This window comes from Epinephelus fuscoguttatus, linkage group LG4 (genome assembly GCF_011397635.1).
Source record: "Epinephelus fuscoguttatus linkage group LG4, E.fuscoguttatus.final_Chr_v1".
Lineage (NCBI taxonomy): Eukaryota > Metazoa > Chordata > Actinopteri > Perciformes > Serranidae > Epinephelus > Epinephelus fuscoguttatus.
This window is the reverse complement of record NC_064755.1, coordinates 24,096,621-24,115,278: the sequence shown is the minus strand read 5'-3', so window position 1 is coordinate 24,115,278 and position 18,658 is coordinate 24,096,621. Positions and strand designations below refer to the sequence as shown.

The window sequence follows — 18,658 nt, the reverse complement described above, 5'->3', positions numbered from 1 at the left end:
CAAACTGCAGTCAAACTGTCAAACTCGGCGGCGCTGAATCAAGATTCTGTTACTGCATTGTTTTTTCTCACCACAAATGTTTTTTAGAAACATATTTTAGAGTACTGTTCAGCTGTAACATGAGAACGTTGGTCTGGCTGGTGGACGGCGCTTGGTTTTGCTTAACTGTTTTCAACATGGCAGCCGGGTCACTAATTTTCTCATGTTACAGCTAAACAGTACACTAAAATATGTCTCTGAAAAAAATTTGAGGTGAGAAATGAGCAGTGCAGTAACAGAATTTGATTCATATTTAATCGGCACTGCCTAGTTTGACAGTTTGACCGCAGTTCTCCAGCTGTGATCTACTTGATTGACAGCTGTGTTAGATTCAAATGCCACTGGGGCACTAAGAGGAAGAGGATGAACATGATGTTTTTTTTGCATAGAGTTAGATGAGGAGATTGACACCAACCCATGTCTGTGCACAAAGTGTAAAGCTAGAGCCAAAATGCAATTAGCCAAGATGCAATTAGCCTAGCTTAGCATAAAGAGTGGAAGCAACAGGAAACAGCTAGCCTGGCTCCAACCAAAGTTCGAAAAAATCTACCTAAGGCATTGTGGTTTTACGGGGGTTATGTGGTGTGACTACTTCTTGGGTAGTTTTATTTTCACTGTGAAGTTGCCAGGCAACCACCACAGAGAGAACCACTCTGAGAGAAATGCAGGGCACATGTATTAACTGTAGTTCATCCAACAAAAAAAAAAGAAAAGAAATTCATAGTTTTACATCATATAACTTCCACAAAGTCCACATATTACTAACTTCTGTTATTAAGTATGTTCATGTAATGAGGTTTTGAGGAGACAGTAGTTGTTTTTTTAGCATTGGAGAGAACCAGGCTAGCTGTTTCTGCCTGCTTCTGTAATTTATACTATGGTAGGCTAATGACCTCCTCATTGACCACTATTAGTTCTCACTAGAGTTGTAAAATCATTCTACAAACAAAGCATTTATGTCATCAGAATAATGAGAAAGATGATATAATCACACACAAATGCACACAAAGGGGCTTCAATCGTAAATAAAACCTGCTCTGAGTGGTCTGGATCATCCTCTGTGCACCACTCTGACTAATTAACTGTGGTTTTTGTTCACTAACCTGTACTGGTGGGCCTCTGGGGTCCTCCACTTGAACCCACATTCCTGTGCAGAGAGGCCTGTGGAGGGGACAGCATCCCACTGTCACTCAGAGAGGCCGTGGCTGCTGCCAGTGCCTGGCTGCCCAGAGTCCCTCCTGGCTGGTACATGGCATTGGGATTGGATACAGGCACTGCCACATGCATGGAGAAGTTCTGCTGAGGCAATGCTGTAGGCTACAAGAGGGAGACAAACACACACACACAGAGGTTTATACACAAACACACTCAAAACCCAAGGTCTGATGATGAGTCTGATGGGTCAGTGGTTGTCATGGCATCATTAACAGAGAGCTCCCCTTGAGGGTTTGCTTTCATAAACAAGGATACACTGTGTGTTTTCAACTCTGCCGCTGCTTTATAACAAAATATTTTAGGAAACATTTCTGCCCCACATCTGAGGGCTGCTGAGTGACACTATATAACCATCAAAGAAGATTATTGTCATTAATATCACACATACAGAACACACACATTTTCAGTGCTACCGCAACACACACAGAAAACACAGAAAACAAAATAAACATGCACTCAGGTGATTCACTTCGGCATTGCAGCAGTCAGCACTACAGACGTACTTTTGCCTTCTGAAACACCACGGTGTAACGTGTTTCTCGGCACAGCAGAGAGGGGTAGCGGGGATTCACAGCTACAAGAATCGTGACTCACTTGCATTTACCTACAAAGTGCTGACTGTGCAAAGCGCAAGTGAGAATGACAGGTGGCAGTGAGAACGTTTCATCATAGCATTATCCAGTGAGCCAGTCGGCCGTTATCATTAGTTTGTTAATGGCAAAGTGATGCTCGTCATGTCAGGGACATATAGAGAACGACTGCTTAGTATGCACTGTGTTCTTGCACAAGTCTAATATTGTCACGCATGATAAGATCACAAAAGATTTGTGGTGTTTTAGTGGGTGAGCCAGTGTGGTACTTGATGAAGGAGAGGGAGGATGCTAAATGATAGTGCAGTGTTAGTGTGCTCTGGGAACACTTTACTGCTGGAGCTGTTCAGGAGTAAGGGATATTTTACGCTAGAATGCACTGCGAGAGAGGTAACAGGAAGATTTAAAAGGAGGAACATGACATTATCAAGGAACTGTGAAATATTTAATTTGTTTTTGTTACATTATGGGGTAAAATCAGGTCTGAGATGGAAATAAACCTGCAGATCCTTATGATAAACACTCACCATGTGTGAGTATGTATGTTCTGTACACTCTGATGTTTAAATAGCTGCTGCTGCTTGATTAATGATAACATGACCATGATACTGGGGTGTTTTCTTTCCAGCAGAAGCATGCAACATTTCACCTGTTCACATGAAATGTGATCTTATCAGGGTGTGTCAAAATATCAGTTGCAGAACAAATCAACATAAGAAACAAATGCACACCCAGTGACGGGGGGGCATTAATCTTAAGATAGAGTAGTTCTGAAAGAAGTTAACGGAGGTTCTGGGAGGGGGAGAGGGGAAGGTAACAAAAAGAGGAAAAAGTTAAATGAAAAAAAGAGTGAAAATCCTTTTGTGCCACAAAGCCAAGCAAAAACGTTGCATTTACAGTACTTACGATTTTATGATTTCTCATCATATTATCAAACTCCTCATTAATTTTTTTATACTTTTCTTCTGTGTGAGGAGTGAGGACATATGAGGCATCGGGGTCCGGGCTATCACAACCTCTGTGTTCTTTCTTGTTTAGCGCCTGTAGTGAACATCAACATAAAGACAGAAATCAACACAAAACAGCAGGGGACAAAGGAAGTACTTACACCACAGCGCTTGTACATTAAATCACTCTCTTCGTTTAGTTTGCCGAAATGGTCGTCCATGAGGGGGCTGTGCCCAAAACAGTCATCAGGATCAGGACTAGCACAGTCATTATGGCCTTTGTTTCTCAATTTCTGAAAGGAAATTGCACAGTTGAGAAGAAACAGTATAGTAGTAGTGGTGATTACCTAATATATATACACTTCTCCTGGAAAATATAAATCAAACATGAACAAAAATAAACATCTACAGTACGATTGTCTTTCCTTTTTTTTCTTTTGTTGCAGCACAAGAACAACTGCTACACAAATGCTAGGCTAAACTGTAGCTCAATACAAGGCTCTGTACCAAGGGGAAACTGAAATGTCACTCTATATCCTTTCACCCTTCAGATGTGTTCAGAGAAACAAAATATTGTCCTCCTCCCTTTTCCTCTCCTTCACCCTCCTCCTCCTCCCTGCCTCCATCCCTCTCCGTTCTTCCTCCTCTTGCTGCGAGTGTGTGTTTGCATTTTTCATTATGTTTCAGTTATCATAAGCCACCCAGCTGGAAGAAACCCCTGCATAAGATGATCCTACAGCAGCGCACTTTAAGACTGTCCCAGTCTGTAATTCAGTACGGTTGTCACTCGTGGGATCTTATCAAAGTTAATGCATGTGGGGGGAATAAAATGGATTATCAAATGTGGTCGAAGATGCCTATTTGAGTGTGAAATTGAGCAATTATTGTAAAAAGCAAAGTGCTCCTAAGTACATAGGGTGGTGTGTTGTGGTGTTATTAAGAGCCTATTCTAACTTCGTGAAAAAAAAACCATGTCATACAACTAAACAAATAAACGCAATGCTTTGCTCTTTCGCTCACTTTCTTACAGGCTGTTCTCTGCTCCTCATTACAGCTCTGAATAGCGGTGTTAACAAGACTCGCTGACAGCATGTGACAGCATGTGATATCAAGGCAGCGTACATCAAAACATGATTTATGTGTGGCTCGCAAGGTTCCTCTATCAGACTACTGCAGGTCCACAGCAGCGCCCTGCCCTGTCTGTGGGCTGCCTCGGAGGCCTCGTGTCTACAGGAAGGTCACTGACTCCTGTGGATGCAGGGGTCAGAGTGTGAGGCAGAGGAGAGGAACCTACACACACTAATGAGACCTTACTCTCTGTTTCTGGTCTTCATCACCTAAGAAAGTGGAAAATGTGTGTGTGTGTGTGCGTGTGTGTGTGAGAAAGAGAAAGAACGAGAGACTTATGTGAGTGGGAGTGTGTGTAGTGCGTATGTGCAGTATGTGTGTGGTGGTGGGGGGTTTCTACAGCTGCTACATCCTCTGATAGCGGTGTGACAGTACGTATAGGTCTGTGCAAGACAATGCGGCTAACCCAGCACTGCTCACCACAACCTCAGTGTAAGTTATATTTCCTAAAACCTGTGCTATGGCTTTATGAGAGTCCTGCATAACATCATTGCTCATTAGAATGAGATGATGCCAAATCCTGCGCTGCTCCACCTCGTCTCCATGCATGCACATGCACACAGTTTGTGAGGGATGTAAATTTTGGGGGGCACGGGAACAATGTCGATCTCCAACAGTGTGCGCAGAAATAAGGAAGTTCAGAAAAGCACCCACATCTCTTGAAACATAAGTGTCCGCAATGCCCAGAGGAGAGCAAGCGAGAGAGAGAGATAAGTCTTCTGGATAATGAATGGCCACCACTGTACCACAGATGCATTACTGTTTGGTGCGGTACAGAGCAGGGGCATTCTTCTCATTCTAAGAAAACGCCTTGCTGGTTCATTTCCTGTTTACTGAACGAACCCTCTCTAGTTAGGGTCCTGAAAGGCCTGTGTTTACTGGGGTTAAACTATGCACTTTCTCCACCAGTGAGCCCAAGATCTGATCTGAACCTGCAAATTTAGGTTCCAACCTGCTCATTATGGGAATAGCTTGGTCGGACTGGTCGCAAGATGGGCAGGGCTGCTCTACTTTCTACTTTCACAACAAGCCTGGCCAGCCTTCATTACGCCGCACCCACTGGCCCAAGCCATTTAGGGAGGGGTTGCAGCAGCATAGTGGGTGAGCGGGAATCAGATAGCAGCAGACAAGGGCAGGCAGCAATCAGATCTGCTCCGTGATACATTACACGAATCACTACAATACATGTTATCTTCAAAAAGATGCACTGAAGGTGCCACGTGTATGGACGCCATTTGGTGCGCAAGAGTTAATCGTCTCTTGTAATGCATATAACATCTAAGGGCTGGGAAAGCATGGCTGTAATTCTTTGTTAAATGACTTGGCATGTTCTGGGTGTCCCACAGACGCTGCCCACAGCTCCCAGTAAATGGATCACTAAATCAGCACATGGCCAAACAGGTGTCCCTCTTCCAAACACCTGTCAAGACCTGGCTCCCCATGCTGGCCAATCAGACGCAGCCGCGCAGAGATATGGCCGTAGAAGGGACCACATGGAGCCCTGAAGGCCACCCGACCCCAGATCAACTTTGCTCTTACATGTCTATGCTGCAAACTGCTCCAGACACTACAGTGTTCTGACCTAGAAAAAGGGGGAAAACTTACTGAGACGATTAGGATGCAAAAAAGAAAAGATAACTCCTTTTTGCATTATGAATAGTTTGATAAAAGCAGTTTCAAATGTTGAATCAAGATGTGGGGTTTGTACTTGCGAAAGCAAAGTTGGCTGGATGTGAATAGAGCTGAGGTTGGGATTTTCAGTAGCATTTCTAATGAAAGATATAGGCTGTTTGTTGCACGAGGGGGGCCCGGAGAGAGTATGGACAAGGGAACTTGTGTAATCTATTCACAAGGTCCTGAGAGGCTCACAAAGATGAGTGGGAACAAGGCCAGCTGCTATTTTCTCACAGCAGTCCAAACCTGTATTGATAGAAATTTGGCTCTTCAAATAAAAATGAGACTCTGAGTGGCTGACGTCAAACCAACTGGGCACCATTGTCTGTGCTTGCATGTATGTGTGTCCATCAGTTCACTTGTGTGATACTTGAACTTCTCTTAAAAAAAACATTTTCCATTGCAGGAGGCCTTGAGGCTTCCTCATCCTGAAGAAAACATCTATCCGTCATCTCCACCTGAGCCCTGACTATTAACCAGGCTGTAACCATGGGGAACATTCAGCACAGTAATTGCCTCTCCAGATTTGCAGTATATGCTCAGTAAAGAAGAGTATAGCGCAGTGAAAGGTAACCTTGCATGCCATATAGAGATCAGATAAAGAGATCAATAGGAATTCTTTTTCAATGTACTTCTGCCCAGTTAATACCTTAAAAAATGCTGTGGAAATACATAAACATTTTTTGCTCGATTCTGGACTTCAGATTCACTTTTAAGCCTTATATTCACATTTTTATTGCAAAATGGAAGCAAACACTATTCCGTGGATTAAAAATAAAACCCAAACCGTTGCATAAGCCACCTACATCACCTGTTTTCTTGAGAAGCACTTTCAGTGAAATGGGCCCAAGCAACGTACTCCACTGCTGCGAGTCTTGGAAAACAATTTCGCTCTGATGTTCTTCCTCTCTCTTGTGTCAAGAGAGCTTTCTGCATTTAACTTATTCATGTACTGTACAGTACTGTACGTGAATAGAAGGCAGGGTGAAAGGAGGAAGATAGTGGTTCGGCATAAAAGCTCAACTTCAAAATTGTGGGGGAGATGGCTGAAAGGAAAGGCATGAAGAGGCTGGTTCGTCCATTGTGCCTGAATCACAGCAGCTTTCACTATCGGTAGAGGACCACCTGACCTGTGACTGGTGCATCACTGCTCTGATTACAGGCCCCTCAACAGCAAGACAGTTTGTCATGTAATGGCGACAGCGGGAAATTACACAAAATGTTCCAAAAGTGGAGAACAACATGAATGTTTAATGCATGTCGTGTTTATCCCAGCCTGCCCCGAAAGTACACCGAGGCTATATTTTAACCGGTTGTTGTGCAGCGGCCTCCCCTCACCTCATTTCAGCCGGGTCTCCCAGCCTCTCGTCCTGTAGTGCTGTGAATTAGCCCTTGTGCCCGCCGCTACACTAAGCAAGGTAGCGTGCTAATCCTCATGACATCACCATTGTGTCCAGGCCGTTCCATCTAATGTGCTTATCAAAGGGCTTCTTTGAGTGTGAACGCACTAGGAAATCAGCATGGGAAGGCGGCTGATAGGAAGGCTTTTATCTGCTGAGGAATATTTCTGCTCTTATATAACATCTTAAGAGACTTTCACTACCATCGTGTTCCTTTTCCCCCTGTGGTGCTGTAGTCTTCACTTGAGGGGAATAAAAGCCTCTTTTGGTTGGTCTGTAGTATGCCATAGCCCAGCACTAGGTTACTGTAATGCAGGAAGCCTTCTTCTTCTTCCTCCCTCTCTCTCCATTTCCCACCGCATATTGTGAGTTGGGAGTGAGGGGTTATTACAGTAGATAAGGAGACCTCTGTAATGCCCAGACATATCTTGTTTAATCTCATGACCATTCCACATTACTGACTGATTTGAGGATATGAGGCTGGATTCATGTCCTTCCTGTGGCTCACTCCATTGTCTAGTTACACAGTAGACAGGAAGAGCAGCAGGAGGGGGCAACACGACCGTCTGCTTTTTATTTTGACATTGTTGTTTTGTAGCTGTACATACATAGTGAGATTCAATCCCACCTGACACTACAATGACAATGGACACACCGCTGTGAGCTCAAGTCGTGACCTATTAATCCAAAGTGAGTCATGCTTACTAAGTCTGAACCAGCGAGAGATACACATGAGAACAAACTAATTAGATCCTATACTGTATACTGCCAACGACTACCTGCATTCTACTAGAGTGCCAATTAAAAATAGCCCATCCACGTTACTGAATAAGAGGCAATTGCTGTGCAGTGAGCAGTCCCTTCAGAGCTTTCTGCTCTGAGACTGTGGTGAATGACTGATGTGACAAAGCTATTAGCCGCCACAGTGAGAGGGAACAGTCTCAATCAGCGGACTGCATATTTTCAGTATAGACAGGAGGGAATTAAACTACAAATTGAGGATAAAGGCAAACCAATGTCATCATTATCTACAGATTAAAAAGAATGAGAACACACAGTCTCTGTTCCCACTCCATACAAAGAAAAGGTGGCACACATTAAAAACTGATCAGAGGGAATTACAATCCAGACAAAAACATTAACATACAGATTATTGAAAATCTTTCCGACCGTTTTTACTCCCTGTCTCCCTGTCTCCCTGTCTCCCGCTCTCTCTCTCTGGTCATTGAGTGGATCATTAGCTGTCAGGGCCCTTGAAACCATACCCCCAACCCTGAACTCCCATTCCTGCTCGCCTCTAAAATATTCATAAGGACAATTAGGAGTTCCGATAAGGCGAGTACGGAGGGCTGGGGGGCGTGCGGCAGAGAGGGCAGGATGTGCCAGCAGGACGTCTGTTCTGCAACACTCTATACCCAGACCACAGACCTGTCCTCATCAATCTGAGACACAGCAGCCTCCCTCTTTGCCCCCAGTCAGGCCAGGCAGTCAGGGGAAGGTGGCACAGTGCCAGCTAACCCCCAGCTCCCCCCTCCCCTCCAATCCCAGCAGGCTTTGCTCTGTCCTCGCCCCTGGGCAGGAGGGGTTGGCCGCACAGCACGCACAGTGGGAGGAGGGGGGCACAAGGGCAAGCTGATTGTTGTACGAGCTAACTCACAGAAGCCGCTGTGCACGAAAAGTAAGGTCTCATTTCAGCCGCTCAGCCCGGAAGGTCATTGAAGAACACAGAGGGTGGACTCGCGGCTTGCGGTTCTAATGATCTTTAACATAACTAGTATCACTGTTGCACACTCAGTAACTAGATCAAACCAAATTAGGTCAGCTTAATGTCTGACCTGATTCATGTGGGTCATGCCACAGTTTATGGCAGGTATGTGATTTGAGCTCAGTCTGAGAAACTATTCGAACATGCTGCTACTGCAGAAAAGTAACACATCATGTCATTACTTTTCCAAATAGCACTGGGTTAATTATCTTAAAGGGATAGATCGGATATTTTCACGTTGAGCTGATTGAGTTACTTATCAATCAGTACATGGCGGTTGGCACACCCCCAGTTTAGAGAAGCAGACAGGAGTGCCGACACAGAAGCTCAGCAATGCATTACTGTGGATAGGGGTTGGCCACAAAATGTATTTTAGCCACCTAAAAAGTCCTCACCAGTTTAAGTGCTATATTGAGAATATTTTCATAACTTTACCTTGCCATAAGACAGGTCTTTCTTTTGGCATTACATTTACTCAACCATAGGACTTCAGTATTCCTATGCATGAGCACAACTGTGCATTGTGTTGTATTAAGTCGCAGGTCTGTTTGGGTCAGGCTTTAGCGGTTTATTGAAGAGTCAACAAATACCAGAAAACTAAAAAATAAGTGATTATGACAGCTACAATAAAAATGACATTCACTGTGGAGACAAGAGGATACCTTTACGAACCAGAGTATACAAAGGAAGTTTTGCAGAGGGAGAGTGAACAGGCCAGAGGAGAGCGATGCGTAGGCAGTACTATGATTGAGAAAACGTAGTGCCAAAGGAAAGGGCTGTCCAACGACAGTAAAGCAGTGAAAATATTCTCAATATAGAGTCAACTTAGACTGAGTGGCTAAAATACATTTTGCTTGCAGGGATGATGTAAACAATGACAGCTGCAATACCTTTGTCTCCTTTATTGTAAGAAATTCTGAAGATGATAACTTAAACTTTGAAGTTATATTCACCATTGTTGTCTTGTTAATCGTGACAACATAGGACGTTTGATAAGTATTATGCCTATGAAGAAATTAAACACAAAAATGAATATGTGATATGTTATATATCAACACTGATCAGACACAATCACAACATATAAAAAGTCGACTTCAATTATGTTGCACAAGCCCAACACATCAAAAATCTGAGCGCATTTTATTTGGAGAACAGAGAGAATAATCATGTCTAATTTATGTGCAAGTCAACATTAAATGACTGCCAACATCAATTAGCAGGAAAACTATTTTAAAAAAAATACTGAGCAAATGCTTTAATCTGTTTTTTTCTCTGTTTATATGAAAACGAGCAATGCATTAAACATTTCTGTTGGAGCTGATGCATAAAGGAGAAGAAGCCCCTTTCTCTCCGGCTAAAGTACCTGCACATACAGTTGCAGACATTTTATGGGGCATTTAAAAAATTGTTGAAACAAACAAGTAAAAACTTTGAGAGTCAAACTTCTGCTTCAGTTTTTGCTCTGAAAATGACGTCCACCATGACGGCCACACCATATCGAAATAAAAGGCTGATGACACATTAATCATTTTAGAATGAACAGATGTATTTGCAGGGAGGTTAAATATGCCTTAGGTTAAATTTGCTTTCACACCCATTACAAGGAGAAGCTAAATGGGTTCAAATGTCTTCCTTAAACTATCCGTGTCAGCTAAGCTCTGTTTCCAAGAAACTTTCCCTATAAGTTCAATATTTCACAAACACCCTCACATAACAAATTAGAAAAGAAAACACTCACAGAAAAATGTGTAATTCAGCTTTAAAAAAATACCTCGCATCTTTTTTCTTTGGTAAATAAACTGTAGTGTTGTTGAGAGAGGGAGCGTATCTAATTTTAGACCTTAAAGTATTAACTCATTAGCGTCAGTGGAAACTAATGTTGAGAAGAAGCGCTATGGCTTGTGGTCTTTTGTTGTTGTTGTGTCTCCTTTCATTACAAGCTCTCTCTCAGGGACCCTGAAATGAGACATACGTGATATAGTCGAGAGGGTGGAAAAAAAAAAAAAAGGTCTGATGTCGATGAAGTACGACATGTGCTAAAAGCAAAAATCTCTTAGCAGTAACCTGGTAACAAGCATCATCACACACCGGAGAGCAGAGACATCATAAGACAATGAGATGTAACACACGATGGGGTTTAAAATGCACAGAAAACCAGACCTTGATAATGGAGTTAAGCCATTCAGCATTTCAAAGGATAACTGTTGAATAGCCCTGCAGGACAAAATCCCCATATGTAAAGAGAGCAGCGATACTACTGGTAATCAAGTTTAATTCCAATAATCAAACTGCATTTTCATAAATTAAAGGTCATTACTCCACCATCAGGTAACAATTACTGTGTGTGCCACAGCAGAGGACACATAATACAGAACAGTGTGTGATATACTCGCATGAACATTACCACAACTGTTTCATTACACTCAGAAAACTACAAAAGAGGACTGGTGACCCTTTTTCACTAAAAGCCCAGAGGAAAAGGAGTCCTTGTCCTACAAAAAGGGGCACTTTGAAACCCAGCATGTTGCTCGAAACAGAACCATTAATACTGCTTCACTCGCTGTGGCAAGAGAAGACTTTTCAGACAACTCTAACCAGTCTACTCCATATGAGATGGCAATGTTAAGATGCTGTATGTCAAGAGGAGAGTAATGACAAATGAAATAACCGAGAGAGTTTACACCACCACGTGTTCCTAACTTTATAAAAAAAAGGCTGTAATAAAGGAAGAACACACAGAATGCATAAAAGAAGAAGGTGATTTTTCTGCTTGCTACACAAGTGAAACCACATACTATAACTGTAAGTCACATTATCAGAGGTATTCCTGTCTCGAACAAAGACAACCCTTCTCTCTGTTTTCACTATAGCATTTGTGGGATATTTATTTTTAACTTGTCCTACTGCACTAGTCTGAAAATAGACGCTGGTGTTGTATGAACGGCCCGTGTGTTTGTTTTGACTAGCAACATAAGTTAACTCTGGAGCTGACCTGGACTACAACACAGGACCAGAGGTTAAATGGCTGCTCTCAGGTATACAAAACACTCTGTGCGTACAGGAAACAGGAAGTCGCTTGTGTTTATATGAGGATACAATTCATACAAACGATTCCAGAAATACAAATTAATGGCTACCATCTTCTCCAGAGACAACGACATAGGGAATATAACTTCCAAATCACAAGGCAGCATCATAGAGAATGTAAATCTCCATTAACTTATTTAAAATACTCTTAAGGTATTACCATCATGCTTAATATCATCTGCAATACTGTATGTGACCTACAGTCAAAATAAAAAATATAGAAAATCATTTTAATATCACTCCAATAAATCACAGGAGCCCAAAAGTGCACATACTTTTTTTTCTGTAATATTAAAAATGGGCTGGCAGAAAAATTTCACATATATTGAAAAGCCCTGAAAAATCAACATCAACCCAATAAGTCTATGTCAACAGCGATGACATTTGATTTAGCTTAAAAAGGATTTCTCATCACTGCTGCTGTGAGCTCGATGGTGAAATACCAAAAAAAGGAGAATACAGTAATATGATGATGGCACAGCGGAGAGGAAGATTGGAGTAGATAAATAGTGGCGAAGAGCTGCAGGTGGATATTAAGTGTAATCGAATCGGCAGTGCAGTCACTGAACCAATGCATTCAATTAATGAAAACTTTTGAATTAGCTGGGTTTGTCTTAAATAGGCTGCGTTACACCTCCACCATGAGACGGACACCATCCACCAGTCAGACAATAAGAAATCATGGATATTAACAACTAGAATAACCACTTGTTGAAAGTGTAATCTTCCCGAGATACAAAATCAGTAATTAACTTGCTTCTATGTTTCTAGAAATGGCAGCTCACTCGTTTTTAGAGTTAACGGAGAAATAAAACACAGAGAAAACAAGCACTCTCGTCTGAAGACCTGCAACACTAACAAGAAACTGAAACAGAAAGAGTTAGTTAGTAAGAAAAGAGGGGGGGACGTGAACATTTGAAGTCCCTTCTTTTGTGTTCGCTGCACTGAAGATAAAAGCGCAGAACGAGGCGGTGCATCAGATTTACAGCCACAGGTCAGAAGTTACGGGAAGAAGGAAGAGAAAACCTAAATTCAGATGACATCCTACTCTAACTTTAATAGACTGAGCAGCAGCTTTGTTTAAAAATTTGCCCATGAACATCAACACAAAGGTTCAATTCAATTCAATAGAACTTAATTTGTCCCAAAGGAAGCTCTTGTGCCAGAGAATGCTTCAAATTACAGTAACACTAAGTACAGTAACCACAATTTTAACTGTTCAAACCAGACAACCAGTAGGTTCCTCGGTGCCGGGGTCACTCACTGGGCCCAGTTTTAGAACAATAGAGAATTAAATATCTAAAAATATACAAGATAGAAGTGTTTTCAAGGAGCAAAAGCAAAAACCAGTGCATAATAGAGTAACAACAGGGCTACAGTAAGACCAAGGGTTACTAAAAATGAACTAAAATGGTGGAAAAAACTAAAATGGTGGGGGAAAAACAGTTAATGTTATACTGAATAATATAACACTGAGAAGTAGTATTGCACATTGTGCTAGGAGAATATGCTGTCAGTGTCCTTTGTTTCAGCTCTCCTCCCTACAGAAGGTGGCCTCAGCAACAGGTATAGAGTTTGGTCTTTTCAGAGGAAAACGCTCTGTTGCAAAGAAAGTGATGTCGTTTATGTTTCTGTCACTGACAACGTCAGTTTTGCTACAATAAACAAAGAGATCAGAAAATAGCAACAGGAGCAAAAGAACTGCCGCAGAGACAAAAAACTACTTGTGTCTGCACACATGGAGCCAGGACGCAACATCTTTAACAATACATGAAACCGCTTTAAGACTCCCAACTTACACTGGTCTCATATGTAATTATCCATAGAGTTGGAACTGAGCAACAATGTACTTTCTGTACTCGTCCAGCCAATATCAAGAACATCCACTCAAGACATCTCCTGTAGCGGTTAGCACGAACACTGAATCATGAAAATGTGATATATTCACTGGTGACCTCTTCAAATCTAATATTGTTTAATCAGGCTGTAACTCAGTGCACATATCAGTGAACAACTTAAAAAACCTTTAAATCTTTCATCAAATCAAATTACATTAAAAGACGTGATACAAGCACTGAAAAAAAGCACTGAACTCAAGACAAAGACTGCTACGCGGTTCAAAACTGCTACTAACTGCTCAGCCTGACAAGATTATCTGAATTATGCACAATGATGATTCACCACTATCAAAACCTGTCATAAATGTCCCAGACTTTATCTAAGAATCAACAGTAATACATTTAATTATTTACAGTTATAACTGTAAATCAAAGTTATAACTTTTAACTCTAACAAATTATATACAGCATTATTGTTCAGCTAATGTACTGTAACTTGTACTGTGCAAGTTGTTGTTGATTTCCCAACACTTTTTCAGCATACTATGAGATGTTTTAGTGACAACCTTTTGAATAAGTTTTTACCAATAAGAACTTGAAGCTGCTGCAACTGTCATTATGTGTTTTAGCCCATTAACTTTGTATTACAGTAAGTACAAACAACATGACTGCACTTACTTCTATTATTATTATTATTAGTAGTAGTAGAAGTAGTTAGTTAGTTAGTTAGTTAGTTAGTTTTGTTTTGTCAGTTGCCTTATTTTGTGGTATTTAGTTGCAAGAACGATAATATTTTAATAATTTGTAATTTATAATTTGATAATAATTTTCCCTTTTTTAACCAAAAACTTTAAAATTTTAACCAAATTTAGTTGTTTTTTTTTTTGTTTTTTTACTGATTTAAAACACTTACTATTGGCAGAAAAATGTATTTCATATATGCAGTGGCCCACGCCCCTCAATACTGGTGGCACTGTGGTGTTCCTACAGGGTTATCTGTCTTGTACCCCTTAATGGGGCCCCCTGAAAGTTGTCAGTTTCTTGTTAAATTTACCTTTAAATCCAGAGCACTATGGAACTTATACCTTTAGAGGCTTTAAGCTTCTGGCCCAAGGACTAGCTGTTCAATTTTTTTTCATATTTGGGACCCTTTTTTGGGCTATATTGGAAATGATGGGGCCCGGGCCATTAGGAGTGGACTGTATGGACTAGCGTGGACTAGAGCTTAGATTGGGCCCAAAAAATCCAGCCTGACCCCATCTGAGCCGGTGCATGTTCTGTCCGAGCCCGGCCCGTCCCTTTAACTGTAATTATGTAATTATTAAACCTGACTTTTTTTTTTTTTTTTTTTAAAGATTGAGCCGTTACAAGGTCCCCGTCTTTTTGCTGTCATATACCAGCATCGTGCTGCACTTGGTACACTCGGCGCAGCCGACACACATGTTGTCACCGTCAACAACTAACTTAAAGCTGTCCCAAACCTCGGACTTTCCTTGAGATTGGGCCAATTTAAACTCTCCTGAGGCTATTTTTTTCCTGACACCCGAAGGCTCCATTTCGCACGTTAGGCTTATGCGCAGCAGGTCAAGTGTGATGCGTGTGAAGGGAGGAACTCACATATGCGCGGCCAGTGGCGCTGTTAAGGAGGGGGGCTGCAGCCCACGGGTCAGGTTCGGGCTCAGGCAGAGAATCTGAGCTCTAGCATGGACTCAAAACACAACTCCATGTAGGTTTATGAGCTTTGGTTGTTTGGTTTGGTCACACTGTTTGATTGATTCGTTAACTTATATATATATATATATATATATATACATATATATATATATATATGGGGTTTTTTTCGTAAGTGCTGAGAATGTGTTCTATGTTAGTTCGGGAATAAGCTGGAGAAGAGGATGTATATGAAGAGATGTATATTTTCCATTCTCTTTATTTTGCATTGTTATGATCCCCGACTCAATAAATATAATCTAACAAAAATGATCTTGAAAACACTACATGAAAAGGTTTTTAAAAAATGCTTAATTTGATATTTCAATTATAAATTGCAGAATACATTTATCGTTGTACTGAGTCCCTTTTTTAGTAAGTGCCGGCAGGAGTTCTCTTTTCAGGTATAGTTGGTTCTACCATGCTTCAGTCTACTAAAGTCTACAAAAATGGAAAGAAAACAAAAATCTAGTGCACAGCTGTGTTACGGCAGAGGGACTTTCATTTCAAACCTTCTCATGTGTTCAGAGCCATTGGCAGGTTTACTAATATGAAACTGGACATTTACGTGTATTTACTTTGTTGTTTGTTTGAGTTGAGTCAATAATTCTTTATTTTAAGGTTGACACTGGCACCTTTGAGAGACACAGTGTGTGTGTGTGTGTGTGTGTGTGTGTGTGTGTGTGTGTGTGTGTGTATGTGTGTGTTTGCAAAAGTGACAGGAACAGAGAAATGTTTGGTGTGGTGGATTTGTGGCTGCAAACGGTTACTGCTGTAATTTTGACTCTGTCAACTTATAATCAAGTCACGCAGTTGAACATGTTCTCAATCTTACGTCATGTTTAACCTTTGTATTTTTATGATAGTACATCTGACAACTGTAGAATTTTCTTAACTATATAAAATGTATTAGTATAAAAAACTACTTTATGTGTCTATTTTGCCAAATGTACTAAATACAGTAACTTTTCACTGCTTAATTTAAAAACCTAAACCAGTTTTGGCAGATATCTTTATTATGAAAAAATTTAATTATTATTATTGCACCAATATGTTGTAAAATTTGACACTAAATGTGCTTTATTGCCGTCATATTTACACAGCTGCTGTAATGCTGCCTATTGCATTAGAGAACATGGTATAAGTGACAGTTTCCCTGTGTTCCAGCCAGAGTCTCATTTAACTGTCCTGTTATGTTTTTGTGCCACAATTATAAATACACACTCAGGACAATCTGCCTCTGCTTCTCAGAGTCGTCAGCGTGCTTTGATATTCCAGGATTTATGCTTACTGTTAAAACAAAAACACAAACAAGCCGTGCGCCACACTATCCTCGACAGAATTCGGAGTTGAAAGAGCACTGATCTGCTAAATATTTGCACGGCTGACGCTCGTCTCTCGTGGGAATATCCAATCAGAAAATCTGCTGATGGAGAATCAGACGCATTATTTAAAATGCAAATTGTGTTTTTGTTCATGTAAAGTTGATGCATCACAATGGGAATGCCAACAGAAAAAAGCAAATACAGTGGAAATGAAGTCATGATCACACATTCAGAACCACTTAAAAAAAAGACTTTGTTAACCAGTTAGTTGCAGAAATGTGAAGAAATATCACCTTCTGATTTCTGACCTGAACTTTTAGGAGCCAAACTGGATGTATGAATAAAAAAAAAGTAAAAACACAACAATAAAATGGCAGCTATAAAATTCTGTTTTTGAGAAATTTGTGATAAAGCAAGAGCCCTCTTTGAGTAAAATGAAATTCCATTATTCTCTTGCTCTAATCAAATAAAGCATCCTACTTATTCCGTTTTGGACAGTTCTCTGTTCATTTCTTCTTCTCATGCTCTTTCATCTCTCTTCCTACCCCCACTGCACCCGCTCCCCAGCCTCCATTTCCAGTGAGCCACCAGCAGGAGGATAATTGATCAATCATGCTAATTGAAGAGTCTGGACAGCTAGCCCACCATAGCAGATGTGCCAATTTGCATTCATTAAGATAGAAATGAGTCTTAATCACTGCTCAGGCTTTGATTGACAACATAAACATCCCCTGTCTGAAACTCCTGGTGCCCATTCAGCCCAAAGCACTGTAAGAGGGTTCATTCCATAACTGGTAATAAAATTTATTCTTTTTTTTGGTCAGCTGTAAGCTGCTGAAAATGCACTGTTACAGCACTGTGGCTTAATGCATGTACTGTCTCCACCGGTAAAAATAAAATAAAACACAGACTGTGGCACATGATGACAAATTGAACCCTCAGTGATGATGACTGTGTAGATGTAGCCACTGTAAAATCTGCAAAGGCCAGTCGTGAAATTCACAATCAAAACAGATTCAGATGAAAACACACGGCTTGACATTCAGCAACGGTCAGAATTTACATATCTTATTGTTTCGATTAATACAGCTCCGCTTTATAACAACAGCTGATAGATCATGAGATAAAATGCGATGGAAATTACCTGATCATTTTATGCCCGTTTCCTCTGACTGCAGTGGTCTTGTGAGAGGGGGCGTTGCTTCATAAATAGAGAGGGAATTGTCTGTTTTTCCTAAAGTCACATTAACAATGGCCGCCCCTCTTTATTATGAGGAAGATAAGCAGAATTTCCCTATGAATGATCTTAGGTTGTTTACTCTCACAAATCATCAGGGTAAAAAAAGAGCAGTGAAAAGTCAGCGCTTTGCATATGGTGCAGTCCAGTTATTTGCAAATACGAGGCGGTGGTATTTGCTTCTCAAATTGGGTTAAAGCCTGTTCACAGTCCTGGTTGTATACAATTACAATTAAGTGCTGACTTAATGCCCGCAAACCTGATTAATCCTAATCTATACCATATACCTTAATGGTAATGAATTGCTCAAAGAGGGGACGGATAAATGCCAAATGATGCCTGTGAAGTTACTATCTGATTTCAAGGCTTCTCCAGCAGACACAGTGATCTTTCTGTGTGCTGGGGAATGGTGTGAGGTTATAGCGGAGCATGAGCGAAATCTCATTAGCTCCACTAGCGGAGAGGGGAGGAAGAGTAAATATTATTAGATTAATCTAATGACTAACGGCAGCATTTGGATTTGTGGCATAAACAGAATTCAATAAGAAACACAATAGGGACAACACCATGAAACCTTTGGCCGTGGACGCTCAGCTGGGTTCACAATACCACATTTATTTCCAAGGACTTATTACTAGATGTTGATGAGTGTGATCTTGAGATTGGAGTGTGCTACGATTCTGCATTACAAAAGAATAAAAAT

The 18,658-nt window shown here is 41.0% G+C and overlaps 1 protein-coding gene across 10 annotated transcripts in view; it reads right to left on the bottom strand.

The window, feature by feature from the left end:
* The window catches only part of mef2aa (myocyte enhancer factor 2aa), a 73,513-nt gene that overhangs the window by 14,603 nt on the left and 40,252 nt on the right, over positions 1–18,658 (bottom strand). For 6 of the 10 annotated variants that reach the window (XM_049573303.1, XM_049573301.1, XM_049573304.1 and 3 more), the window contains exons 4-6: positions 2,983–3,084; positions 2,751–2,885; positions 1,143–1,356 (exon numbers count right to left, since the gene is read on the bottom strand). In XM_049573303.1, the coding sequence (XP_049429260.1) occupies positions 1,143–1,356; positions 2,751–2,885; positions 2,983–3,084 (451 nt within the window). Of the gene's footprint in view, positions 1–1,142; positions 1,357–2,750; positions 2,886–2,952; positions 3,085–18,658 lie in introns of all 10 variants that reach the window. The other 4 variants (XM_049573308.1, XM_049573310.1, XM_049573307.1 and 1 more) reach the window with 2 other exon arrangements.